Source organism: Eutrema salsugineum, unplaced genomic scaffold (genome assembly GCF_000478725.1).
Source record: "Eutrema salsugineum unplaced genomic scaffold, Eutsalg1_0 scaffold_2, whole genome shotgun sequence".
In the NCBI taxonomy this organism is placed as follows: Eukaryota; Viridiplantae; Streptophyta; class Magnoliopsida; order Brassicales; family Brassicaceae; genus Eutrema; species Eutrema salsugineum.
Genome location: NW_006256829.1, coordinates 1,375,255 through 1,402,271, shown reverse-complemented (window position 1 = coordinate 1,402,271; position 27,017 = coordinate 1,375,255). Strand labels below are relative to the sequence as shown.

At 38.8% G+C, this 27,017-nt stretch overlaps 6 protein-coding genes across 6 annotated transcripts; 2 read left to right on the top strand and 4 right to left on the bottom strand.

Annotated features, from left to right (window-relative positions):
* Nucleotides 1-17: 17 nt before the first annotated feature.
* Nucleotides 18-5,045, bottom strand: LOC18018655 (phospholipid-transporting ATPase 1). The gene is made up of 7 exons (XM_006398886.2): nt 2,882-5,045; nt 2,470-2,776; nt 1,717-2,371; nt 1,503-1,626; nt 1,188-1,407; nt 647-1,105; nt 18-525 (listed from the first exon to the last, which is right to left on the bottom strand). The coding sequence occupies exons 1-7, from the start codon at nt 4,362-4,364 to the stop codon at nt 306-308; spliced, it is 3,468 nt and encodes a 1,155-aa protein (XP_006398949.1). The 5' UTR covers nt 4,365-5,045; the 3' UTR covers nt 18-305.
* Nucleotides 5,046-8,704: 3,659 nt separating this feature from the next.
* Nucleotides 8,705-11,435, top strand: LOC18018654 (vacuolar protein sorting-associated protein 36). Its single transcript, XM_006398885.2, has 8 exons — nt 8,705-9,476; nt 9,725-9,928; nt 10,230-10,323; nt 10,418-10,475; nt 10,597-10,666; nt 10,824-10,959; nt 11,036-11,120; nt 11,202-11,435. Exons 1-8 carry the CDS (start codon nt 8,865-8,867, stop codon nt 11,260-11,262), a joined length of 1,320 nt encoding a protein of 439 aa, XP_006398948.1. The 5' UTR covers nt 8,705-8,864; the 3' UTR covers nt 11,263-11,435.
* LOC18018653 lies at nt 11,391-12,692 on the bottom strand. The gene is made up of 4 exons (XM_006398884.2): nt 12,440-12,692; nt 12,096-12,189; nt 11,914-12,018; nt 11,391-11,831 (listed from the first exon to the last, which is right to left on the bottom strand). The coding sequence occupies exons 1-4, from the start codon at nt 12,625-12,627 to the stop codon at nt 11,562-11,564; spliced, it is 657 nt and encodes a 218-aa protein (XP_006398947.1). The 5' UTR covers nt 12,628-12,692; the 3' UTR covers nt 11,391-11,561.
* Nucleotides 12,693-14,067: 1,375 nt separating this feature from the next.
* On the top strand, nt 14,068-16,103 carry LOC18018652 (3-ketoacyl-CoA synthase 11). Its single transcript, XM_006398883.2, has 2 exons — nt 14,068-14,145; nt 14,397-16,103. The coding sequence occupies exon 2, from the start codon at nt 14,407-14,409 to the stop codon at nt 15,931-15,933; it is 1,527 nt and encodes a 508-aa protein (XP_006398946.1). The 5' UTR covers nt 14,068-14,145; nt 14,397-14,406; the 3' UTR covers nt 15,934-16,103.
* Nucleotides 16,104-16,202: 99 nt separating this feature from the next.
* Nucleotides 16,203-18,767, bottom strand: LOC18018651 (chlorophyll(ide) b reductase NOL, chloroplastic). The gene is made up of 13 exons (XM_006398882.2): nt 18,433-18,767; nt 18,258-18,326; nt 18,116-18,174; nt 17,919-18,005; nt 17,763-17,830; nt 17,626-17,674; nt 17,453-17,538; nt 17,288-17,345; nt 17,152-17,202; nt 16,827-16,877; nt 16,712-16,753; nt 16,482-16,592; nt 16,203-16,364 (listed from the first exon to the last, which is right to left on the bottom strand). The coding sequence occupies exons 1-13, from the start codon at nt 18,698-18,700 to the stop codon at nt 16,317-16,319; spliced, it is 1,047 nt and encodes a 348-aa protein (XP_006398945.2). The 5' UTR covers nt 18,701-18,767; the 3' UTR covers nt 16,203-16,316.
* LOC18018650 (DExH-box ATP-dependent RNA helicase DExH3) lies at nt 18,765-25,069 on the bottom strand. Its single transcript, XM_006398881.2, has 19 exons — nt 24,618-25,069; nt 24,139-24,293; nt 23,947-24,034; nt 23,624-23,857; nt 23,446-23,541; nt 23,146-23,334; nt 22,855-23,014; nt 22,641-22,771; nt 22,357-22,527; nt 21,895-22,167; nt 21,546-21,740; nt 21,143-21,346; nt 20,908-20,977; nt 20,653-20,801; nt 20,107-20,415; nt 19,964-20,023; nt 19,711-19,863; nt 19,513-19,623; nt 18,765-19,433 (listed from the first exon to the last, which is right to left on the bottom strand). Exons 1-19 carry the CDS (start codon nt 24,873-24,875, stop codon nt 18,954-18,956), a joined length of 3,486 nt encoding a protein of 1,161 aa, XP_006398944.1. The 5' UTR covers nt 24,876-25,069; the 3' UTR covers nt 18,765-18,953.
* Between the last annotated feature and the right edge of the window lie 1,948 nt (nt 25,070-27,017).

Here is a 27,017-nt window from a genome sequence, read left to right as displayed (position 1 = left end):
GACAAAATCAACTTGAATAGGCACTTAACTGGGAATTGACTAACCAGGAAATAAAATCAGATTTCGACGTTCTTCTCTTTACAAAGGAAAACTGGTGCGTATGTTACAACAAAATGAAAATTACAGCCGAGATTATGTAATCTTGTTACACTACAACCCAACAAATTCTATTCTTGAGATAGTAAGCAACCAAGGGGAAAAATGGAATATATATAATATATATATTTTATATATTTTATATTAATATTTACTTCCGCTGAAGGGTATAAAGAATTTTGATTTGAGAAAATGTGTCTTTGATCATATTATCTCCTTGGAGGATCTCGAATCTGGTTCATTTCAATCCCCAGAGTTTGGGATTCTCTGAAAGTTCCAAGCTTTTCAGCCTCCCTAGCAATCCGAACATCGGAAGGTCTGTAATACTCACCGAGAAACTTGATGGCGAATCTAGGAAGCAATGCTGTCACAACAATGGCAAGCAAGCAGAACCAGAACATCCATGTCTTAGCCACTTGGAAAATTGCCCTGTCACAGCCATTAAATAAAAAAGTCGGAAAAAAGCAGCGAAAGTTGTGACTTTCTTCTATCTCCAGAAGAGTCTTGAATTTGCTTTAACAGAATAAATTGTAGGGAGAAAGAACTTTACCAATAGCCAGGAAGAGTGGGTATAACATCGATCACAATGACACATATACAAGCTGCAACAATGGATCCCCATATGGCGGCGTGTGTGATCCAGTTCCACCTTATTACATCCATGGCCAAGTGAAGATTAACTACCACAACTGCAGCAATGGTCCATAGGTCTCCTAGGCTCGACGTGTCAATGGTACTGCCCCAATAAGCAAAGAGAGGAATGAAGAAGATCGCTGCACTTTGCCAGATTGTGTCGAACATTGTATACCAGAAGAGCGTAGTGGAATATCCCTCTGCCCTCTGGCCAACACCGTAGAGCTGAGGATGATTGAGAAGAGTCCTCCTTCCAAGGTCTTTGTCAAGAATACCGATAATTATAGTAGGGAACGATGTGTATATGACTGAGTACAACACACTGCTCCATTCAGTAATGGCGGTTGTCAAGGTGTAGCAAGTGAACAAAACGTACCTGCGTGAAAATTGCGAGGGTTAGTCCGTGGTGATTGTTTTAAGACGAATTAGAATAGAAAGGCACTATTGAAGGTACTCACCAAAATAAAATTAGAACGAAAACTGCATTTCTATAGAAATTGTATAGTATCATGTAGCCCATCCTTTGGTAATTCCAGTGTCCATGGACGAGCAATAGCGGAACTAAAAATCTGAACTGCCCCATAGCGAAGTCAGATGCCATCACAGCTTGGCGACCTTCTTGGCCGCTGATCCCTACCCCAACATCAGCCATTTGGATCATGGAGACATCATTGGCACCTGTCAAAACCCGAAGCAAATGAGAAGATGAGAAAATAAAATACGAACCGGGTTGCTGTCTAGACAAGATCAGTCAGACTGATTTGAGTCATTACCATCACCAATGGCAAGAGTCATGTCGGAAGTCCGGTTCTTTACAAGCGCAACGATTCCAGCTTTCTGGAAAGGAGCAACACGGCAGCAGAGTATCGCAGAGCATTTACATGCCACTTGGAAGAGCTGTATTTGCCAAAAACCGAGAAATTACATCACCATGAAAGACAGCCATAAAAAGAGTACGCAAGGTATCTTCATCAAAATTTCACTTACCACATCTTCAAGATCAGTGTCGAGTACATATATGAGACTGGTACCGTCAATAATCAAGGCCACACTTTCGTCATTACTAGCAATACTGGCATTTGCTTCTTCTAAGCTCCTCCGACATGAATCCGATGAGTTGCTATTTACAACAACTTGCCTCATGTTTCTTGTCAGAAGCCTCGATGAGAAGCCAATGGATATGGCAGTTTCTTGCTTGTCACCAGTCAAGACCCATACTTTAATCCCTGCAATTCTGAGAGATTCTATTGCTTCCGGGACACCACGCTGCAGTTTGTCTTCAATTGCAGTGGCTCCTACTATCCTAAGGCTAGTCTCGATGTTTCCAGCAACCTTTCTTAGCAATCCAGCCCTACCAATCAAGGCAGTGCTAGCCGCCTCAAAGGAAGAATGCCATTGCTCAAACTCTGAATCGTTCAGCTTTCTCATCCCAACAACAAGAGTTCTCAAACCATCAGACGAGTAAGCATGAAGTTGTTTCTTGGTCGCTTCTATGACGTCACTGTGGGATTCATCCATGACACTAAACATGGATGAGTCTGCACCTTTTACAAAGAGTTTTACTGACATGTCGGGGCATCCCAGTATCACAGACATTCTTTTTCGGTCACTATCGAACTCATGCAATCCCAAAACATTAAACCTGCACTGGGCAAAGAGAACAGGAATAAATTCTCTAGGGCAACTACTATGATATGCAATGACATGGCAAAGAAATTAATCGTCACATGTCTAAATTACCTTTGCATTTCTCCGCGCACGTTAATAACGATATGACCAGAGGTTCTCTCTATGAGCAAGAAACCATAAGCAGCTGCTGCATAGACCAATGCTTGTTCATCAGGGGACTCCCCTTGATAATCAACCAGCTTTACATTGGGATCAGATGTGTTGGTAACAATTGGCACAATTGTATTGCAAGCTGCCAGTGAGAGGAAAAACTCATTCGCACGTTTTGCTTCTTCTGTTGCCTTGCCATTTCTCGTTAACTGAAGAAGCACAGGATCAACTCTCACCCTCATCTTTGGCTTCAAAATATTTCCATCAACTGTATCATAATAAATTAAGGCATCATCAAAAGTGTCAGTCAGTTAACAGATAAACATACTACTCTTAACAGTATAAAAATTATTGAGAAAGTGTAGTTCTTTACCTTCAATGGAGTATCCAGCATGCTCGCTCTCAGCAGATTCCCTGTCAGAGTAATCTACACCTCCTATGCAGGCACACTGAAACTCCATCTTGTTGTCTGTGAGAGTACCCGTCTTATCAGAGAATAGATACTTAATCTGCCCTAAATCTTCATTTATGTTCAAAGCCCTGCATTGGAAACTTGAATTTGAAGTCTCGTCGTACATCTGATCATCTCGGGTCATGAAGTATGCTTGACCAATACGAACAAGCTCCATCGATATGTAGAGAGAAATGGGTATCATGATCTGGTACACGATGACTGCCATAAAGAAAGTGAAGAATATCTCCCAACCCCAACCATAGTAATTATGATTCTTCCCTCCTGGCCTCTCGGCGTAGTCCTTTCTCCTATAAAAGAGGATCGTGTCCAAGTCATCCCTGTGCCGTCTCAACCACACAGCAGCGGTCGCGGCTGCAGTTGTACACAAGGCAATCAGAAACAAAGATAGCAGAATGATCTCTAAATTCATCCGAGTCTCCAGTCTACTCCTCTTTGACGGTGCTCCAGAGTTGTTCAGCATAGCTTTCGTCTCACTACCAGCATAAACAACAACCCCTAGTGCCCAAGCAGTGTTCTTGAGCTCACATCCTCTAAGAATAATATTAGAAGGTCCAAGGGAGAGCCTTCTTCCATCAATTTCCATGTTGGCTTGAAACCCATATATGTTCCTATTCGGTTTCTCACACTTGATGAACCCATTAAACGACTCCAAATCAGCAGCTTTCTGCAGAGTCTCCTGCTTGGCATACCTCGTCTTCAAATTCGACTCTCCATCCAAATTAGTTGTCTGCACATAGACAACCCCTGTAGGGTCACTTGTAGCCAAGAGCACCATGTCGCAAGGAAGAGTCTGGTTCGATTCGACTTTGATGACTTCCCCAACCCGAATATGTTTCCATTTCTTTTCCTGAAACTGATTATCCTCAAACACTAAAGCCAACCTATTGTTCTCAACTCTATCTGATCTATGTCTCCGGAAATCCTCGTAAGCGTCTTTGATAGCAGAGACCAACAAGACAAAGGCAAGGGGCATGATGGATGCGCCTCTGCCAAAGACTGCAAGCTGTGGAAGCTGATTGAGCACTGCTATTACAAGGAAGTATATGTAAGCAACTCTATGGAACTGTTCAAACAAGTTCCTGGGCAAGAAGGTGAAGACAGAATACTTGGCTGTCTTGATGGAATTCCCTGTGAACTCAAACCTCTCGTTTGTTCTCTCTGGGTCGTTTATATAAACCAAACGAGCATCCTCGTCTTTGATCTCCTTCTGGGACATGCTTAACATCTCTGAATCAGCTCCAGCTGATCCATGGCGGATACGCTTTGATCCCAAATCACCGAAAGTGACTTCTCTGACGGAATTGTCTTTGGAAGAAACGCTCCATCTCGAAGATACACCCAAAATGGAATCGTGTGTATCAATCGATTTCCTGGAATCCATCGATGGGATTTACGGGTCCAGGACTTCGGGGACCACTCGCCGAATTGATGGACAATGAAAGCAGGAAGCTTTACCAAATTTACGGATTAAATGGAAAATTCATTGAAACAAATCTCTCGAAGAAGATGATTCGAGCTTTAGAAAGAATACCCAGAAACCCCAGAGAGCTCGAATCAGCTTGAAAATCATACACAGAATCCTGAATCGGAGGCAAAATGACCAACCTATAGCAAATGGGCAGATCCAGAAGATCCTTAATCGGATAAAAAGCAGCCCTTTTTGACACGAAAATGGAATTGATCCAGGCAAAAAATTGACCTAGCTATTCCCAATGGGCAGATCCGGATCTTGAAGAATTTCACTTTTGCGCGCTAAAATAAATCTACGCGAGAAATGGAATGAGGAGGAGAAAGAGATGAAGAGAGATGGAAAGGTGACGCAAGCGAATACGTCAATACGAAGAAGCAGAGAAAAAAAAAGGGAATTAAAGGAGAAGAGAGAAAGAGAGAGAATTATAAAGGCTAATAAATGGAGTTTCGTATCTCGTCTGCGAGAGGAAACGAAGACGAAGAACGAGAAGGAGACGAATGTAAACGACGACTTGTGAGAGAGAGAGAAGAGAGATCTGGAGACAAAGAACAGGAGAGGGTCGGAAGAAGAAGAAGGAGAAGTCGCCAATGGCTGGCGACGTAAACGAATCTTTTGTTGAATTTTCCTTTTTTCTATAAATTTATTTAGATTTCATTTTGGGCACAAATAAAAACACACAGATACGAAGAGAAAGTGAGGAAAAGTCATGTCGTGTTGGTCCAGAGAAGCACTCGAAACATTTCTTAGGCTTCTAGAACTATTTACTTTTCTTCTTTTTATCCAAAAATGTTTTTTCTTTTGCTTAAGTATTTCCAAAAATAGTTTCGCTAAAATTAATATCTTTGGATCTTATTGATCTTAATATGTAAAATTTACAAGCATCAAACTTTTATGCGTACTGATAGTGGTAATTTACACCTATATATCCATTAATGTAATAATAACCTTACCACTATCAATACGTATAAAAGTGATGCTTGTAAATTTTACATATTAAGATCAATAAGATTCAAAGATACCAAAGATGTTAAATTAGGTAACTCGTAGTCTCGTATGTACATAAAAGCAGAAAAATGATTACATTAATGGATCAAGCAGAAAATAATTTTTTGCATAAGAAATGGTTTGATGCCTGGCATGAATTAATGATTGAACAGGGTATAAAATGGTCCAGATCATACATTTTTATAAACTTGCACGCATAGTGTAAGTATATACGATGTACAATTGTTGTTTTGAATGACACAATAATCTAAAACTGCTACGGAGAAGTCGTAATCAAATGGTAAAATTACCTAGTCATATTCAAAATAATACGTACAATTAACTTAAAACAACATGAACACGTTTAAGTAATATACAGAAATCTATACATATCAAAACTAGTTTAGGCTTTTAGCCACGTCGTCAAACCAATATTTTATTACTCGGATTAGTTGTAAATTGTAATTAATAAACAAAGAAAAAGACAACGACAAACAAGTCAAGACTCAAGAGGCTCACATCACATGGCCACCCAGACCGATTTAAGTAATTCTACGAAAACGATTTCCATGCACGCCCTTATTTTATCTATTTTTATATAAATTTTTTATTGATTGTGTTACTATTAATTAGCAAATGTAAATCTTAAGAGTTATTCAAACTTTAAAGCTATTTATCCTCTTACAATTCAAAATATTTGAAATAATTGCAAATTGGTCATCAATTCATCATTAACGACCGAATATCGGTTTAAGTATTTAATTAATACTGTACATATCGCCGTAACATACTAACATGACTGGAACCAAGTTGTATGCATGATGATCAGATTAAGCAATAGTCTATGTACATTATTAATTCACCTTCCGGCATCGCTTTCTTGCAAGTTTGTTTAAATACTATTAGTAAGCACATAAAATCTTTATATAGTACCACAAAATAAGACTTTCAAAAAACATCAACACGTCATAAAATTAGCAGAAAGTGAGGCACTAGTATCAGTATTAAAAATTGGTTAAAGTTTAAGATATCGTTTTTTTTAGTTTTTATTTTATTTTTGAAACGAGATATCACTAGCTTTCATGACAGATTATTGCGAATTGGTGAAAATGAAGTATGTACCGATAAACTTGTATAATTTCTCAATTTCTTTGGATAAATTTATGATGGACAATCATTTGTTTTTTATTCTTCTTAAAGTACCAAAAAGTGGTAGACTTTCTTCGATTATGTAAACGGTGAATAAGAATATGAATAGGAATTCAAGTAATTTGATGGTAGACTTTGCAAGTAAGGTTCATACCGAAGAGCAGTGATATTTTTTATAAGATTTTATTCTATTAGTATTTTCGAAAACTAATACATAAGCTGTGCCTGAGCACAGGCTACTGAAGCATGTGCCTGAGCACAGGCTACTGAAGCATGTGCCTGAGCACAGGCTACTGAAGCATGTGCCTGAGCACAGGCTACTGAAGCATGTGCTTCAGGAACAAAGAGAATAAATAAAATTTTGGGGCCAAAATTTTTAAAACTGAGTTAGCGCAGCTGATATTGAATGCGTGTTTTCTTCTTCTAATACGCAGGTTTGAATCCACAATGCGTCATTTCTTTCTTTCTTTTTTTAAAAAACCAGTCTTATGGTTGTCTCACATCGATAAAACTAAATAATTTAGAAAAAGAACTACACTATAAATAAGAATTCACCTTATTACTAAAAATGCAAGAATAGTCATATTTTATATAAAATGCATTGATATTCAACTGGTTTTTTTTGTTATAACATTTTTTAAAAAACGATTGAGGAGGCTAAATTAATTTTTTTTGCTTGGGGCCTGAGAATTCTCAGGCACGACTCTGTACAGAATACCATAAAATTCCACTTTAAAATTTAGTTTCAAAATAAACTTTTTTTTTTATTTTCAAAATTTATCCACCGTTCTTTCTTTTCCACTCTCTTTCACTGAAAACGTCTCCAGAAGCTCCATCGAAATCTCATACACATTTCCCAAGATCCATCTGTAAATCTTGTTTGGAGGATAAGCTACTTGAGCTAGGTGCAGTGCCGTGCTCAGAGGGGAGCAAGAACAAAGTAGTTAGACCGGAGCTTACCGAGCGTAAGACGATTATTAGAAATTCGATCTAGCAAAAAAAAAAAAATTAAAACACCAAAACTATTATTATTCTATTGGTGTTTAAGTAATAAATTTTTTAAACTTTTCAAAAATATTAAAAATATATCTTATAATTTGATCATAAATGCATCTTTTTATGATTAGCATTTATATATAATTCTAAACAAATAGTAATTCAATAAACTATTTTTTTTAAGTTTACAATTTATCACCATTAAACAATAAAAATAGATAAAAAAACTTAAAAATCTATTGATTTGAAACATTTTTTTTCTTAATTATCTATTTATTTGAAATAGTGGGAATATAAAATATCTCTTACCAATTATTATTTAGGAAAAAAAATCTTACACTCATTAAATTTTAAATGATATTTTAATCAATATATTGTTGAAAGTTTAGGTTTTGGGGGCCCTATATTTATAAAAAAAAATCAGGAATTTGAGGCAAATGCCTTTTTCCTAACAAGCTAAGCTAAGCACGGCTCTGGCTAGGTCGAGTGAGTTTATGACTTTGCGCTACAAAGAGGAAAGAAACGCGGTCCTTTTCTTTTTGATAAATAAAGAAACGAGTCTTTTACCAATTGAAAATGATTTTTTTTCCCTGATTAGTAAATAGATACGTGTACCATATACGTGCTAAAAAATGGGGTCTGATTATGTGTATCAGGACAAACATTAGCTACGAATATATTTCTTTCTTTACACTATGAATGAAATGAGTAAATCAACAACACCCAATCACTATATACAGTATCTCAAGCCTATTAAAGCCTTGCCACAAAAAGTTCAAAGGTGAAAACAGAATTTGGAAAACGATTATAAGTAGATAGCACAATTCATGTTAGTAAACCTAGCTACAAGTTGAATTTGAGGGCATCACAACAAGAGCAGACCTGATACATACTGAGGGATAGCTAACGAATCTGTCCTGATTTAAACAGAGATAAAACAAAATACATTCATGTTTGTCTTCTGAACAGATTGGACTCAAAAGTAAAAATTGAAAATTTTAAGGTAAAGCTTAGTAATATGTTTTAATAACAAGGACTGACATGCATTTTTAAGAAACTAAGGTCGATTCTTAAAATGATCGTCTTTCGCTTCTTCTCTTCCGTTGAATCTCTCTGACCGCAGGCATCTGGTTTCGCTTTTCTCAACGTCGTCGCACCTCCATCGTCGCCGGGAAGCTGTATGATCAAGCTTTGATTGAAACTGGTCGACCGATCTATTGAATTGGACTGGAGAGGAATTGCAGCTATAAGCTGTATGATCTGCTTTCTAATTAGTTCTCCATGGCCAGTGGAAGCAGCATCGGAGTCGGTGGTTTATTTGAGAACGCGGAGGTGACTACGAGTGGCAGACCCGTGCTTCGCCGCAATGAGGTCGAGTGTTTCCTCCTCTCCTCCGTCGATTTGGATTCCGAAGATGATCCGCCGCGATTCACCGCCTTGAAGTCCGGAAATCTTATCCTCACCACTCATCGTCTCATATGGATCCCTTCTCAGTCAAACGAAGCCGTTCCTTTTTTCATTCCTCTTTCCGCAATTACCCACATCTTTTCCCATAAGAAATCCATCAAGTCTATGTTCCATTCGCCCCGGATCCGGTTCCAAGCGGACCCGGGTTCGGTATTCGTGACCATTGTCTTCAGGGGGAAAGGGGATTTCGATGGTTTCTTGACGAAATTCTGGGAATGTTGGAGAGGCAGGGCATGGGAAGAGGAGGAGAAGAGCGAGAGCGAGACTTCCCGGTCCGGAGCTGGAACGGTTGCACAAGGATTATACGGAAACGATGGAACGGTGAGGATGGTGGGATTGGCTGGGATACTGAGGAAGGAGCAAGAACAGTGGGAGAGCACAGACAAGAGCTTGCAGGATGCTTTTCAGGATTTGAATGCTCTTATGGTATTTTGCTCTTCTTTGCCAATATAAATCACTGTTATATATTCCTTCGTGGATCTCAAAGAGAGAATTCTGATACCAAGTAGAGAAGTTTTGATGGATAGAAGATCGGTCTGGACCATTTCGTTCAAATGCTCAACTTTCCCGTGGTTAATAGGTTCCTTGTGATGCAGCTGTTTTAGGATTATTAGTTTCGTATACAAGCCAAATTGTGTCTAAATTCTAGTACTCTTATTGGGTTTACTCTACAGAGCAAGGCTAAAGAGATGGTGAGTCTGGCAGAAAAAATGCGGCAAAAGCTCTTGTCTGCTCCTAGTAGTCAGAACGGATCAACTGATGATGAAGAAATGGGGTCCAAAGAAGAAATGCAACAATGGATGTTGAGTGTTGGTATTATCTCCCCGGTTACAAAAGAATCTGCTGGCGCCTTGTACCATCAAGAATTGTCCCGCCAGGTCCTTTTCCTATTATTATGCTACAGAGATATTTGTGTCACTATCGTTAGCTTATGTTCATTGTTATACGTTGAGAGAGTTGCTTTCCATTGAGCAGCTGGTAGGATAGTGAAATGAAGGGCATTACTTTTGTTGTTCGATGTTTCAAATAGTCAATGATTGTCCGAGTAGAGAACCCTCAACTGCTAAGCTTGTAATTTTGTCCCCCTACAAAATGTGTTGGAATCCGCAGTATTCTTGTTCTTCAAGTCTCCCAAATTACATGAATTTGAGGTTGAAATCCTTCTTTGCAAACCTGCAGTTGGCAGATTTTGTCAGAATCCGATTAGAACAAGCTGGGGGGATGATCAGCCTTACCGATATGTATTACCACTTCAATCGTGCTCGTGGGACAGGTTGGAGCTTTTGTATACTATAATGTTTTGATTCCAAGTTCTTTACTCTGTTTTTGTCTTTAGCTCGTAAATCTGAAACCTTTCTTTGCATCAGAGTTGATTTCTCCAGACGATTTGTGGAAAGCTTGTACCCTCTGGGAGAAAGTTGATGTGTATGTATTGTTTCTAACCTTTCCCCCTCGATTCTTTTTTCAAGTTCTAATGTATACACCTGACCATTTAAAGAAGCCAAGATGTAGTAATATTGACTCTGTCATGTGTTATGATTGGTAGTCCAGTAATGCTGCGGAAGTTTGATAGCGGTGTGATGGTCATCCAAAACAAGTCCCATAGTGACGAGGAGGTACTCTTAATCTCATATTCTTAAGTTTTTCTTTCCCATTTATTACTGCTTTAGATCCTGTTCTCACTTTTCTTGCTGCGGATGACCCATAACCCTCTCGCTTTGCTTTTCACTTTTGTTTCCATCCACCTGATGAATTACTTTTCTGGCCGTTCAGGTTATGAGTAGAATCAGAATGCTTGTGACTAAAACCGAAACTCTAAGAACTGGAGTCACTGCTAGTGATGCAGCTTTGACACTGAAAATTGCTCCAGCCATGGCCAAGGAACATCTACTAACTGCAGAGACCAAAGGTAATAGAATCCAGCTCGTAGAAACATGAATCTCTCAGATTTATGCGGTTCTCACGCTCCCATTTGTTTTGATCAGGTTTGCTGTGTAGAGACATGAGCCCAGACGGGCTTCGATTCTATTTCAACCTGTTTCCCGAGATCGATCCGACCAACCTCCATTTGTAAGTCAAATAGCACCTATGATGATATGTTTGCTCTTTGAGAAACCATTATAAACCTTTGTGCTTGTGTTCATTTGGCAGAGTTAAGGACTTCGGGACCTACGGTGAATGGGTCAAAGCGACTAGTTTGTTGGCCGTATGACACCCAAAATCGCCAATAACTTATGTATTTTTTGGTGGGCAAAGTTGAATATAATTTTGGTTTGTGGGAATCTTTAGGTGTGAATGTATTACCGGTTTGAGTTTGTAACAAAATGTCTCTTCAAATATTGTTTTTCAAATAAAAATATTAATAGGATTTGAGAACTTTGAGAACAACAAATTCCATCTGCAGATCCTTCACAATTTCTAAATATCTTATATCTTAGGGTGCTAATTAGCGACAGCTTTGAACACAGCAAGTTGACAGTGGAAAGGGTAAAGAAGTGAAGGGATTGGGAACTAATCAGCTTCAAGGGCTGCAATCTCGTACCTAATGTCTTCCAAATACTCATTGATGCAAGTCACAGCGTCTTGCACTCCTCTAATGGCTTCCTTTAAAGCGTTATCATACTCTGCATCCGCTTCTGCTTCCTCTGTTCCTGCAGCTTCTGTAATCTCGTGAAGATGCACACACTCGTGCTGCATCGGTTTCTTGAACTTGCAATTTTCATGTGTCAGCATCCGTTCTGACGGTCTCCCTGCCTTCTTCAGTACCTGTATCGTGACGGTCTGCCAAAAATAAAAAACTTTATGTAAGAAATCTTTTGTTCAACCATTCAGATATCGAGATTTGAGTAAATGGGAATGAAACCAGATGCAGTTTCTGCTTCTCTTGAGTTTGAATGTCGCCAAGCAATTGAGCAAGATCAGCTCTTCCGAGTTCTGGATTCAGAAACAGAGATTCCATTTCGCGAACCTGCATAGCATTGTCATTTTCACCAAAGGCACAATCTTTAACACCGAATGTTAACAAAACTCAGATGGAATCCATACTTGTTTGGAACATTCGTTAAACTCTGCTGTAATCTCGCTGCACAGCTTCTGATAGATTGCTTCAGCACTAGACTCCACATACTCTGAGAATCCTCTGATAATTGAATTCGAAAACACAGTCAAGATCCTAATCGGTTTTACAGATGAAGTAACAAAACATGCAAATAGACGAATACGCAAGAAAAAATCAAGAATTGGTGAGACATCTCTCTCTAAATTCCTAAGAACAGTAACCAAATAAGTTACTAAACCGAAAAGAAACAAGTTTGATCGCCCAGGTTTAGGATAAACAAAACCGAACTAATAGCATAAATCTCCGAGAAGTTTCCAATAATCGAGCGAACCTTTTGAGTTTGGCATAAGCCTGGGCTCGACGCTCCTGAATCTCAAGCAGTCTCCGAAGCAAAACCACGGTTCGGGAGGCGACGCCGGAACCCACCGTGGAACTAGTAGACCCGCCACATTCGATTTCTATTTCGCCGGCGAGAGAATCTCTGATGGAAACCTTCTTCTGGAAATCTTCGGCACTCATCCTCCGATCTTTCTCTTCGACTCTTTCCTCTTCTCAAACACGAAAGAAAGTTGCAAGAGAAAGTTGCGAACTAATCGGTTTAACCGATTTGACTAAGTTGAATCGTAACGGTTTAATCATATCGACTCCGGTTTTTGAAAACAATTAAATTGGGTTAGGCGGTTCTTCGAATGTTACCCGGTTTGCTTATTCCACTCGCACTCGCACCTGGTGCGCGTTGCGCGCGTTAGGCCAAAATCGAAAGGTCCCCTTTCAATTTTGTTCGTATTTTGCCAAAACACGGTATTGCGCAAATTTTTCGCGAGTGAGCTATTATTTTAGGGAATTATTATTTTTTCTTCCGATGCGTTTTATTTGTTACTGGATTATCGTTTTGGTCTTAAATTTGTGAAAATGGAAGCAATGCTCCTAGCTCTACATTATTAACATCAATTGATGTTATATGCGTTTTGCTTGTTATCGGTTGTCGTTTTGTATTATTTCCTTTTTTTTTTTTTTTTTTTTCTTGGGTTGAAGCTTTTCGTATGTTCTTCTTCCGGCCGTGAAATCGAACAAGATTTGATATGGGTCTTGAGTTCAACTATCCAATCTCCATTGCAAAGCAAAGTGAGAACAAGGACTTTAGGAGTGTGATGCGAAACAATCTATGTGTATGTATTTGGTTGCAAAGATTCTGTCCTGCAACCTGATATTGCAAAGGTACAAGTTCAGTTACTTCATTTTCGTGACTATTTAGTGGTCGTGGGCTCAGATTTTGAATTAGTACTATTTTTGTGATAGCGAGTCAACCAGAAACCCTTTCGATACCAAGCTTCATATGCTGAGTTTGAGATACCAACACTTCTACAGTTACAGATTGCTGTGATGTTTCACTTATTGAAAGGATTTTACTTCTCCACAAGCAATTACTGAAAGTAGAACTTGTTTTATTTGCTATGGAATTTACTTACATATGCTAAAAGTAAAGACATATATAATCATGTCACCCCTTACATATGCTAGTAGATCCGCCTCGGGAAACGCACATTCGATTTCTAATTCGCCGGTGAGAGAATCACTGATGGAAAGCTTCTTCTGTAAATCTTCAGCACTCATCCTCCGATCTTCCTCTCCGACTCTGTCCTTCCTCTTCTCAATCACGACCGTATAAAGAAAGAAGCAACAGAAAGTTGCGCACTAATCGGTTTAACCGGTTTGACTAAGTTGAACCGTAAAGGGTTTGATCACTTTCGTATCGACTCCGGTTTTTGTAAACAATTAAATCGGATTAGGCGGTTCTTCGAAATTTACCCCGGTTTGCCTGTTCCAAATGGTAGGTATCTTTGTTACCCTCCGACTGCTTCTGGATTGTAAACCAGACCAGATAGGTTTTTTGTATTGTAGTTCCGACCAATCAGGTCTGACTTTCAAAATAGTGTCCTTTGAATTATTGTGGTACGTAATTAGCTTTTCTTTAAAAAAAAAAAAACAATCTTCTTCTCGGTTTCTCCGTAAGCGGCTAGAGTTCTGAATTTTCAGGTTAGACTCTGTTTTTCTGTTACTTTTCCTCAATAATGTAATGTTCGAAACAAGGTGATCGGTTGTTTTCCCTTTTACGCTACTTTACAATGGAATCGAATTTAGGTCTTGTAAAATGCATTATGATTAAAAAAAAAATTCCGATCTTGACTACAAATCTAGTAGTTGATTTGAGTTATAGTGGCAGTAGATTGTGAGTGAATGGATCTATGTCATATTTTTTTGATGGGGTTTTGAATTTGTGGAAGCAGGAGGGAAGCGATGGTTGAGGAGAAGACGCCATTGATGGGAGAATCTGATCGGAATCTTCCTGATTTCAAGAAATCTGTGAAGCTCAAGTATGTGAAGCTTGGTTACCATTACCTCATCACACATGGCATGTACCTCTTCCTCTCCCCTCTCGTCCTTGTGATCGCTGCTCAGGTTTCCACTTTCTCCCTCAAGGATCTTGCCAACCTCTGGGAGCATCTCCAGTACAATCTCATCTCTGTGGTTCTCTGTTCCACGCTTCTTGTTTTTCTAATGACCATTTACTTCATGACTCGGCCACGTCCTGTCTACTTGGTCAACTTCTCCTGCTATAAACCTGAAGATGCCCGTAAATGCACCAAAAAGACTTTCATGGACCGTTCTAAACTCACCGGTTCTTTCACAGAGGATAACCTTGAGTTCCAGCGCAAGATTCTTCAACGTTCAGGGCTCGGGGAATCAACTTACTTACCTGAGGCTGTCCTCAATGTTCCTCCAAACCCGTGCATGGAAGAAGCTCGAAAGGAGGCAGAGATTGTGATGTTTGGAGCCATCGATGAGCTTCTTGCCAAGACAAATGTCAACCCCAAGGATATTGGCATCTTGATTGTTAACTGCAGCTTGTTTAACCCGACGCCTTCCTTATCTGCCATGGTTGTTAATCACTATAAGCTCCGTGGCAACATACTCAGCTACAACTTGGGAGGAATGGGTTGCAGTGCAGGTTTGATTTCAATCGATCTTGCCAAACATCTTCTACACACCATTCCCAACACTTACGCTATGGTGATCAGCATGGAGAACATCACATTGAACTGGTATTTCGGGAATGACCGGTCAAAGCTCGTCTCCAATTGTCTTTTTAGAATGGGAGGTGCAGCGATTCTTCTCTCAAACAAACGATGGGACAGAAGAAGATCGAAATACGAGCTTGTTGATACGGTTAGGACTCACAAGGGAGCTGACGATAAATGCTTTGGCTGCATAACTCAAGAAGAGGATTCCGCGAGTAAGGTCGGTGTAACCCTGTCCAAAGATCTAATGGCTGTTGCGGGTGATGCTCTAAAGACAAACATCACGACGTTAGGACCACTGGTTCTGCCAACATCTGAACAGCTTCTGTTCTTTGCAACGTTAGTGGGACGGAGACTCTTCAAGATGAAGATCAAGCCATACATCCCAGACTTCAAACTAGCATTTGAGCATTTCTGCATCCACGCGGGAGGAAGAGCTGTTCTTGATGAGTTGGAGAAGAACTTGAAACTCTCAGACTGGCACATGGAGCCCTCGAGGATGACACTCTACCGTTTTGGTAACACATCAAGTAGCTCTTTGTGGTATGAATTGGCGTACAGTGAGGCCAAAGGAAGGATCAAGAAAGGTGATAGAATTTGGCAGATTGCTTTTGGTTCAGGGTTTAAGTGCAACAGCTCGGTTTGGAGAGCCGTAAGGTCGGTAAACCCTAAAAAAGAGAAGAACCCATGGATGGATGAAATTCATGAGTTCCCAGTTCATGTCCCCACCCACTCAACAATCTAGAAACCACTCTCAGCCAACATTGGCGACGAGACTCCTCTTTAGTTTTTTTTCTTTAACTTATTTTTGTTTCCGATGATCTCTTGGATGGATGACTTTCTGCACCTGTTCGATTTTGTGGAATCCTAATGAATTTGCCTTGTTCTTGATTGGTCAGCAATTGAATTTCTCCTTTTTTTTTTGCGGTAAATAAAATATTCAGAAATCTTTACCAATTTTGCAAATGAGCTAAATCCATATTCTACAACAGTTTGCATGTTTTGGAGTGTGAGTAACAAAGTATGGAGGAATTTATTTACCATTGAACAAATAAAGAAACCAATACACTTCTTATCATTAATATAGTTTGATACATAATAAGTGTAAGGAAGGAAAGATAAAGATATCTACTCTTCAGTCACATACCTGTTCTTCCTTGCTCCCAATGCAACTCTCTGAAACAAATCCCCAAAATTGACAAGAAAAAACAAAATGGTAAGTACTGTATTTGTAGAAATCGTTCACATGCCTTAGATATATATCTATTTCTATGCAACTATTATCGTCTTAACTGAGAATATTTTGGTGTAGGCTTTGATTCCGGTTAGAAAACGGATGTAAGTCGGCTTCATAGATCCGCTAGCTGGTATTGCTCTGATGTTCGGGACAAGATACTCAGCCACCTGAAGCATGTGTAATTCCAAATCATGAATCATGAGACTAGAGATTTAGAAACTATGTTTTAACCGGTGTTATGGTTTATGATGGAAGGAAAAAAAAAGGAGAGACTTTGGTTTCTTACTACTTCGGCTGGCTCTGCCAAAACATTAATGAAGAACTTGGCCTGCAACAGAGAAGATATTAGAGGAATCTCTTGAAAAGGAATCTAAATTTCGTTTTGTGTAAAGTCATCGTACTTGTTTTGTTGTCGCTCCGGACATGAGTAGATCAGTTGTGACCATTCCAGGCTGCAACAGTAACACAGAGAAACACATTAGAATTTTTCTTTACTTTTTTGGTCTCAACTCTCCAGTAACCCATTAGAATTATGATCATGTTTACATCTTGAATTCTTTCTAATTGTTCAACCAACAATAGTAGATTTATTCTATTGATCTCTATGCGCTTATGTTCGTGCCATAGAATTTGGTGCTTATGAAAAAAAGGCTCGGTTACTGTATCTTTGTTCCGAGACCTTCATGGGAAAGGAAAACAGCCAAAACAAATGAAAATAATATATACCGATAGATTGTGCACCACCACATTTTTGACATCTTGCATCTGCAACTCGGCCTATGAGAGACAGAAACAACTAGAGAAGTTATACAACGACAAGGGAAATTGAAGACAAGTTCAACAGATATTACGTCCGCATTACCTGTAATGACTTTGTCAGGTGAACAACACTCCGTTTAGTTGCACCATATGCAGCAAACCTGTCAAACGTTTTAGTCAAAAATTTATTAGACATTACTTAAAAGAGAGCCTAAACCAGATCTTCTAAAGCACACTCCTTAAGAAACTTCAATGGATATAAAAAAACCTGGGTGTTGGTCTCCCATCCGAACCAGCTCCATCAATATTGAAGATATGACCACCTCGAGATTGGGTCAACATCATATTCATTGCCTATGAACCATGAACACATGTTAGTCAATCCAACAGATAATAGCCTAAGATAAGCTGAATTAACCTCCTTATACGTCTATCCACTACCTCTCGGCAGCATAACATCAAACCAAGAGTGTTGGTTTTCACAACTTCACTGCATAAAGATTACAAAAAGTAAATGACTGAAACCAAAAACCGAGAAATTAACAAAGAGAAGGATCAAGCTAAACACAAAGACTTACATAAGATCCTCATCTGAGGCCTCTGCCAAAGGTTTAAAGCTGTATGCATTAGATCCCGCATTATTTATCTGTATCATTTTCAAGACAGTACTATGACTAATTCTGAACATGGGATGGTTGGAAGTATAAACCGAAAAAGGAAAAAAAGATGCATACCCAAATGTCAATGTACTTGAGATTCTTCTGACAATACGCTACGAGTTCCTTCACGTCCTTCCCTTCCCTAACATCACACTTAGTTCCCTGGTCAAAGAAAGTATCTAAAAGCATTACAATTTCAATATTTCACAATCTTAAGCAAAAGCCTCAGAGAAACGTGAGAATGGAAAAGGAACAGTAAAAGAAGGCGGTACCCACACATGCTCCCCAAATTCTTCCTTGAGACTACGAAGAGCAGACTCCACTCGTTCAGCTGCAGGACAAGGAACAGACAGTCATGGATTGGTTTCTATTGACAATCCACACTTGTTTGATATTGTTTCTTAGTGTTCTCACCTGATCTAGAGCAAATCACAACATTATCGCCTGCTTTCAGAAACTCTCTAGCCAATGCATATCCTATACCTGCACAATCACATAATGCGATTATGATTTCTGGAGGAAACTGAGTTAAACGAGTTCGCGAAGATTAACACCGGAATAAAAATTGACGAGAAAATGGTGAATGAACCTTTGGTTGAGCCAGTGATCAAGACGTTATACGGAGGAGTCATCGGCTCTCTTTTCCCTGAGATGCGAGCTTCCACCGCCACAGATGGCGGAGAAACCGAGATGTTTCGGCGCGAAACAGCTTTAGTTGCGAGACCGAAACTTTCTGCCAGCAGGTGACGCCCCTTACGAGGAGAGGGAAACGGAAATTGAGTGACATTTGCGAGGGAGGAAGAGCGAAGCCTAAGCAACGGAGAAGAAGAAACATTGAAACCACTCGAAGTTGCCATTGCAGAGAAGCTCAGAGAGAGAAGGAGATTGCGTGAGCAAACAACCCCCTCGAGAGGAAAATACACGTGGCGCATTAAAGATTGATAACAAAAAATCATATTTTAATAGCCCCCATTTTTGTTCAAAATACACTAAAGCCCCTGAAATTTCTTGGTTTTTATGATTCTAACACCTTTATCTTCTCTATACTATGTTTGCCCACTATATGATTATTACAGATCATACACAATGCTGTTCATAGTAGAGACCCCATTACTTGCCCTTGGACCGCCTGCGACGTCTTCCAAGGAGTTTAAGCATATTATCAGTAACATCAGGTGGAGAATCAGCTTCCTCATTGTGCTGGTAACTTGTATTATCAGAGGTATGAGTCAACCAAGCCAAGGCCTCAACAGCTGCATCTTTCTCAGCGAGCGTTTTGTTCCTCTGAGGCTTCCCAACGAACTGCATCCCTTTAAACTCCACTAGTGCTCTAAACTCGTTCGTCTTTAGGTGTTTGGTCTTGTACTTTGGAGGTGAGTGTCCAGCTCTCATCAGAAGTGTCTGAAGGAGACTCTTCGGGTTTGTCCCGTCTTTGGACAGTTTGTTCTCTCCTAATTGTGGTTGGCTTGGCCTCTTTGTGTCACGGCCAAAGACGAATCTCCCTTCGCATTGGTCTCCCGCCACGAGTTCTTGAACTGCAAGCATCAGGTACTTGCCTTCTTTATGGATGTCTATGCTTGGATCTTCAAGCTGCAAATATAGTAAAAGTGTTACGAGCAACGGTCGGCACATCTTTCGTTTTGAAGTTGAAAAAATAAAAAAAACTCGCCTTTCTCTGAAGAAGCTTATCAAGTTCTTCCTTCAACTTTACGTAGGAATCAGCCAAATTTGGATCCATGAAGAAATCGATGTACCCGTCAAGCATTTTAAGATGCCCCACCTGGAAACAACACAAGATTCAATCCGACCATATTCCATAAGCTGGCTCGTGTAAGGGTTTTCAAGAGATGAATATGAGAGAAATCACCTGTACTCCGGTGCTCAGTGCACCACCAAAAAGGATCAAACTGGAATCGGGGACACCGGTGGAATCTCGTATGAGCACCGCATTGACCTTCACTTTCTCTCCAAAGACTAGCCAAGGGTATGGAATCGTCGGGAACCTCGAATTAACAGAATTCTTACACATAGAAATCGTGAAAAAAAAATCATTTAAATAAACGATGGCCAATTGAGAGACTCTAGCAATGGTCTTGGGAAATATGATTCAAGAGGCTCACCGCGTATAGTGATACTTGGCCATCATCCATTGTCTTGAATGACATAGAAGTCTCTCTGTGCTGTGCAAAGAGAAAGGACAACATGGTAAGTTTACCAAAACCTGTGACAGAAGAAAGGGGACACATGGGTACTTTATACTTACCACAACAGATGCTATTCCGGGGAATAGGCCAGAGCAAATGACAGCGCGAACAAGTGACTGATTGTGACTTAGCTTGTTGTTGAGAGCTGAATCATCATGCACTAAGCCAGCTTCTTTCAGAATATAGTTGAACTGCTTCCTCAGAGAATGTATTGCCTGAAGCGTCTGAGCTGACAGGAAATTTCTCCAACAGTACTCATAAGCCGATCCTTCTCTTTCAGCATTTTTCCACCCTTCAAAGGCACGAACGAGTGCCATATGGTCACTGTAGTCTTTTGCTGAGAATCTCAACTTGGCTGATAAAGCTAACTAAAATAAAACAAGGAATCATCAGACGGTCTCTCGGTTTGCGAGAGTAAACCACAGAATTGTCCATACAAAGCTATGTCCATCTATCTGTTGGCTTTAAACCAACTACAAATGAAAATACAATTCACAAACACGAAAGATTTGTGTTTCAAGAACAGCTATTTGCCAATTAATCAACCAATCACTATACATTCATGATTAAAAAAAATGAATTTTCATCCATGAGTATACACTTACGTCCTTTTTTTCTTGAGGTAGAAGAAAAGGATCTCTGACACTGAGCCCTGATACAATTGTCAGGATCGGATCAAAGCAATGGAAGATGGCACCCATTACCAGCATTTTCCCCAGTTTGGGATCAACTGGGAGAATCGATAAGAGTTTTCCTATTTGGAACAGGTCAAAAAGAAGGCATGCAAAAAAGTCAGTCATGATATATGTAGGTATAAGAAAAAGTTGGAACAGGTTTTGTACAGGACTTAGAACACAAACCAAGATCTGTCAGATTTTCCTTTTCATCCAATGCTCCGATCATTTTCAGGAATCCAATAGCATTTTGAACCTGTCATGATATTTACCGTTATTTGGACTAGTCTCGATCCATAAGAGCACGCGGCAATTAGAACCATATCTTCTACGTACAACAATTCTGATAATCAATAGAAAGTTGTGACTAGTAACAGAAGAATTGGTGAAATCCTCAGAAAGGCAACAATCTGTCACTTACAGTCAAAGGCTCTGGAGCCTGAAGTGCAGCTGACAAGAATTCTGCAATGCTTTCAACCTGAAGACTTTTGATTTGCAGGCAGAGAGAGTTTAAAGGAGTTCTCAGAAGTTCAGGAAGCTGGTACTCCGAAAAAGCTTCATACACGCATTTGGGATACAGGTGATAGCATTCTCCTGGAAGCAGACGCCCAGCTCTTCCCCTTCGCTGAAGACCAAAAAGGGGAGAAAATGTTAGGCATATCAAATGAGTAAAAACTTTATAGCTATCAAAAAATTGCACCAAAAGAAAAATAGATGTTTCTGAAATTAAAACAATGTGGTCATGCAAAGATATATTTGGCCAACAAAAAAGGATATATATATATGTGTGTGTGTGTGGCATAGGTTTAGCACAACGAATTCACCTGTCGAGCAGAAGCTTGAGATATCCAGGAAGGTAGCAAACAAGGTGTATTGTTCAAAGCATCATAGGTGGTCTCTTTTGCCTTTCCACAGTCAACCACAAAAACTACATCGTTTATTGTAATACTAGCTTCTGCCATGTTTGTAGCAAGAACAATTTTGCGAATATTCGGAGGTGCTCGCTCAAAAATGAGTCTCTGCAGAAACATTAAAGAACTATGTAAAGATGGGAATCATAATCAGAGGGTCCAGAAAGCAGTTGTTGCTCGCCAGCAGTAGGAAACAATATATACATGAGTCATAACTCAAAATAAAAGGAAACAAAGTGGCGCATGAGGAGATAAAATATACCTGTTCAGCAGTTGCCATTGAACCGTGGCACATCAACAGCAAAACCCTATTGGGATCCCCGAGGAGAGGATGGGCTTTAATTTGGTCCCTCAGGGAGCTGATATCATCCCATCCTGTCAAAAATACCAATACAGCGCCTGGACGTTCTTTGCGGCATATGTGACAGAGAACGGCCTCAATAAGATTAAATCCTACGCAATCAGGCATCCAAGACGAAAGTGAATCACGAGTCCTTGAGTTATAGCTTTCAAAAGTTGACTTGCTGAGAGCTTCCTGCAATTTTGAAGAAAGATTGGTGAACACAGCCAATGTTAGGTTTATGTTATTGGAAGATTTGGTCTGCCCAGCAAACATACTTCATCAACAGAAACATAGGTTGGTAAGACTTCACCTATCATCTGAGGCTAGAAATCATAGTTTTTAGGAATTTCCACTTTATATCAAACAAAATTAGCTAAGTACCTCAACAAGAGAAGTGATCTGATTTTTCCTTTTGCGTGGCATTAACTGCTTCTGCGTTTTCCACGTCTTTTCTTGGCCATAATCATCAACTTGGTTGAAAGAGGTCAACTTATATCCCGTCATTTCCAGTACATCCTCCAGAAAATGTGCCTTAACTGGATGTGTGAAGCCCTGAAAAAAACTGTGCGTTCAAGGCTTTATAGAGAAATAATCAAATATGGAAAGTATACCAAATATCAAGAACGTCAAGACAAAGATGAGGAGGAGGAGGAGCAGTTTTTTACAGGAATGTGAATTGTAGGTGCTCCTCCATAATAATTAGAAAAGAGTTCAGCATTCAAAGTGGCACTCATGAGAATCAATCTCAAATCTGGACGCCGTGGAAGAAGCTCCTTTAACACTATTATTAAGAAATCTGCAACCATAGAAACGAGAGGCATAAACAAAACTCAACTTACAGAAATCTAAACATATATTCGATATCTAGAATATATATACCTTCATTCATGCCCCTTTCATGAATTTCATCAACAAAAACATGTGTTATGCCATTCAAATTGCGATCGCTGAGCAGTCGTCTGAGTAGAATACCACTTGTACAAAACAGAAGATGGGTATTCTTTCCTCTCATTCCCTCTAGCCGAACTTTAAACCCAACCTACCAAAAATTCTCTGTTGGGTATGAAATCAAGAATAAAAAGCTTCTTTAAACAATTTGTTAGTGTTGATTAGAGTAATCAAACAATTCTCAAATTGGTGCTCATATGAAAGTTAAGCATCTTGGCTTACCGTTTCACCAAGAGGTTCTCCTCTCTCAGCTGACACTCTTTCTGCAACTGCCATGGCGGATATTCTCCGAGGTTGCGTACAAATGATGCTGCAGAATGCTCCTCGACCAGACTCTATCTCCGATTCCAAAATGTACTGTGGCAGTTGAGTTGTCTTACCACATCCAGTCTCCCCAGATACCACTATTACCTGAGAATTTTTTTAAGACATCATTCACGCAGATAGCAGCAGACGCACAACGAAAGTAAACTTCCATCCATTGTAATAACAATGCAAAGATTATTATCTCTAAAAGTTCACCTGGTTCCGAGCAATTGCTTGAAGAAGTCTTTCTTTGTCTTTGAATGACGGCAAAGATTTCCGGAATTCAAGCATTGTACGCCCCTCAGGTGATTCCTATTACTCAACCAAAAAACTACTTCTTAAGTCAAACGTATTTAATGTAATGAAGCCATAGGTAAAGATGATTCAGTAATACCTGCCAGGCTCTCTGCATATTGCGCATCCGCATACTCCTCCTCTGAAGTACCTTCTCCATAACAGAACCATCGAGAAATGAATCAGAGCTTTCATCAGGAAGTTCTTCAGTCTGCTTAGGAGGTTGAGAATCAGCTACGCCTTCATTAGCTTTTCCTGAGTTTAGCTGCTGTCTATCAAGATGTTCCTGGAGGAGTCCCTCTACCCTTCTCTGCAAACTCAAAGGAAGTACCACCTGCACAATGAGATGCATTAAAACTTGAGCATAAAACTACAAACAAATTGTGCCGTATGGTAATGGTAAACCAAGGAAGAAACTTTTACCTCCCGTTGTGGTCGCTTATCATCCAAATCTGGCCTGTAGTTGGGAAGAGGAACCTTGCTTGCAACAACCACTTTTCCATAAAGTTCACTATTTAATTGGAACCAAAAATCCAAATAAACAGGAATTAGGTTAACACACAGCGCATGAAAAGAAATAGGAGATTGACTTGATAAAAGGTCTGCTTTTTATACCTGTACAGTCCCATTCTCTTGGCAAGATTTGAGATCTGCTCATAATCCCTTCGATCCCTTTTGTCTCTAGAAACAATTTCTCGTTCGCTATCATTGGCCAACAGAATGCCTAGCTTCCACTTCCACTCATCAACATTGGCCACAGAAGACGAAGCCTATAAAACCAGTTTATGCCATTGTATTAAATCATTTCCCCCGTTAAAAAGAAGAGAAGAAATATTGACTATTGACTATGACGATCTACAGGCATCAAAAAAGCGTTAAAAAGCTCTCATTTACATAGTCATCCTCACAAAAAGAGAAACTTTATTGTCTGAAGATCAATATGATGAGCATCAAGAAAACACAGAACATCAGCATAAACCCAACCCCAGTACTCTAACTTTCTGAACCAAATGCCTCAAAAGCGCAAAGCTTTAAGCTTTCCGAAAACCCAAGGCTGATTGATTCCATTAACCCAACTTGAAGAAAACACGAACCTTATGTTCCTCGAATTCACACTCGTACTCATCATCCGAGAACTGTTCTGCAGTGTACCCTATGAAACGACGACATATCGGGTAGAACAACCCCGTGACACTATCACCATTACAGGTCGAAATCAGAGACGTCGTCGGCGAACTAGAGACCGGCCCAACGATATAGGACCTGCATAGAGATGGATTTCCCAGGAGAGCGCGGCTAGGAAACTTGGTCGTGTGCCCCAGGAAGAGGCTTATTCGTTTTGTGAAACGCATTCTAGAAAGCGAAATGGACGATGAGGCATGGTTCTCGACCTCGCCGTCTTCGCCGTGTACTTGTAGTTCTCCTGCAAATGAGATTACTTTCCGCTTCACTGACTGCCCAACTCGGATGGGTTCTCTATCACTTCGGATTCAGCTTCTGAGGGTTTAGGGTTTAAGGATTTTGTGATCTGTTGTTTAATGTTCTGGTCTGGACCGGCCTATTTTAGTTTATTTTCTTCAGGCTTATCGAGAATATTTAAGGGAAAAATTTAGAAGAAATAACAAGGACACACATATTCAGCATACTACAACTATTGGAAAACAAAAAAAGAAAACAAAAATTTAACTTTAGGTTTCACTAAATAAATAATTTTTAGAGTCAATAAGCCGAATATTCATAGAAAGCATTAAAATTAAAAAGGTAACACTGATGTGACACAATTTCTCCGTCACTGTTTATATGAGAATGTTATATTACCATTTACCTCTCGTCTCCTTTCTTCTTTCAACATTTTTTCTCTACCTTCCTAAAGAAAAGAACAAGCATTTCTCTTTCTTCTTTCTTAGAATTTTGTTTTCCTTTTTTCTTTCTACTCTTCTCTCTTTCCTCTTTTCTTTATTCAGCAACGAACATTTTTTTTAACTCACAGCATTTTTAAAATTTATCTGGACAATTCTCAACAATTCAGTACAAAATCATACAAAGAACTGGGTGAAAATTTGGTAAAAATCGGACAAAATTCAGTTAGGTTATAAAAACCAAGATGATGTGGATATATTTTATAGTATCAAGTTACATGGTATTGTAACATATTAAAAGTTATTGTATCATGTAAAATTTATAAATTTATTGCTAACATTTTGATTAGTACGATAACATAGTTGTTATCGGTTAACTTTCATGTTTTTTTTTGTTGGAACATCAACCTTTTTGTAGATGTGATGATTTTGTAACAAGTTATATTTGATTGTAACACGTTAAATTATATATTGTATCTCTAACATTTGTTTTAACACGATAGCTTAATCATTTTCTGTTTAACTAATATATTATCTCTAACTGTTAACATGTTATTGTATGGTATAAACGTTTAGATATAGCTGTAACTTTTTAATTAACAAGATAACTAAAATCTTGATTTTTTAACTTTCAGATTAACGTATCAATATTCATGAGAAGAATATTGATTCTACAATTTATCTTCAATCACCAGAAAACTTAATGTATGAATGAATAGTAATCGCTATAAACCCAGATATCAAAATTAATTTAAAATCTCAAAAATTTTACACCTAAAACTCACTAAGAAAACAAAAACAATAGAAGATTGTATTTGATTGAGAAGAAAAGCTTCTGAGAGAAATGAGAAAAAGAGACGAGAGAAAGATGAAGAGATAAAGGAGAAAGAAAGAGAAAAATGGGATGCAAAGGAGAGAAAGGAAAGAAAGGAGAGAGAATAAGAAAAATGAGAGAGAATGAAAGAAAGGGTATAATGGGATTTTAAAAATATAAATAGTAATAAAAGTTTCTCTTTGTTACTTTTGCAAATACGACATTAATTTGAGTTAAAGAATGCAAATACTCTAATTTTTACAAGTACATATAGATAATAAATCTTTTTTACTGAATCTACTGTTACTGCAGAAAATAGTCATTTTTTTCTTATTTCAAACCATATTAAGTAAAATTTCTTGTCATACCACTATCAATTTTCTCAAAATTTTGAGGAAGCATAGTTTAATAAACCATAAGTATAATGTATATTAATCAGCAAAAAAAAATCAATCAATATAAAACAATAACAGAAAGGTAAAAGAACACCTAAGCACCAAACCATAATAGCTGCTCCTCACCAAATTTGAAAGAATTTTTTACATGTGAATTCTCTTAATATATTTGGATTTAAAGTCCAACATTTTTTTATGGACATATCATTACTTCTGTTCTTAATTCTTAAATATGATAACACCAAACTTTATTACATTTCAGAATATATCACAGGTATAAGTATAAAATACACTTCTTCTTCTTTAAGACAAATTACAAAAAGTATAAAAGATTCCTAGCCGCTTATAAATGTCTCTTTTATATGATAAATAAGACAGATTACAAAAAAAGACTTTGCTTTTAAATAAGAAAAATGTCTCCTTAGG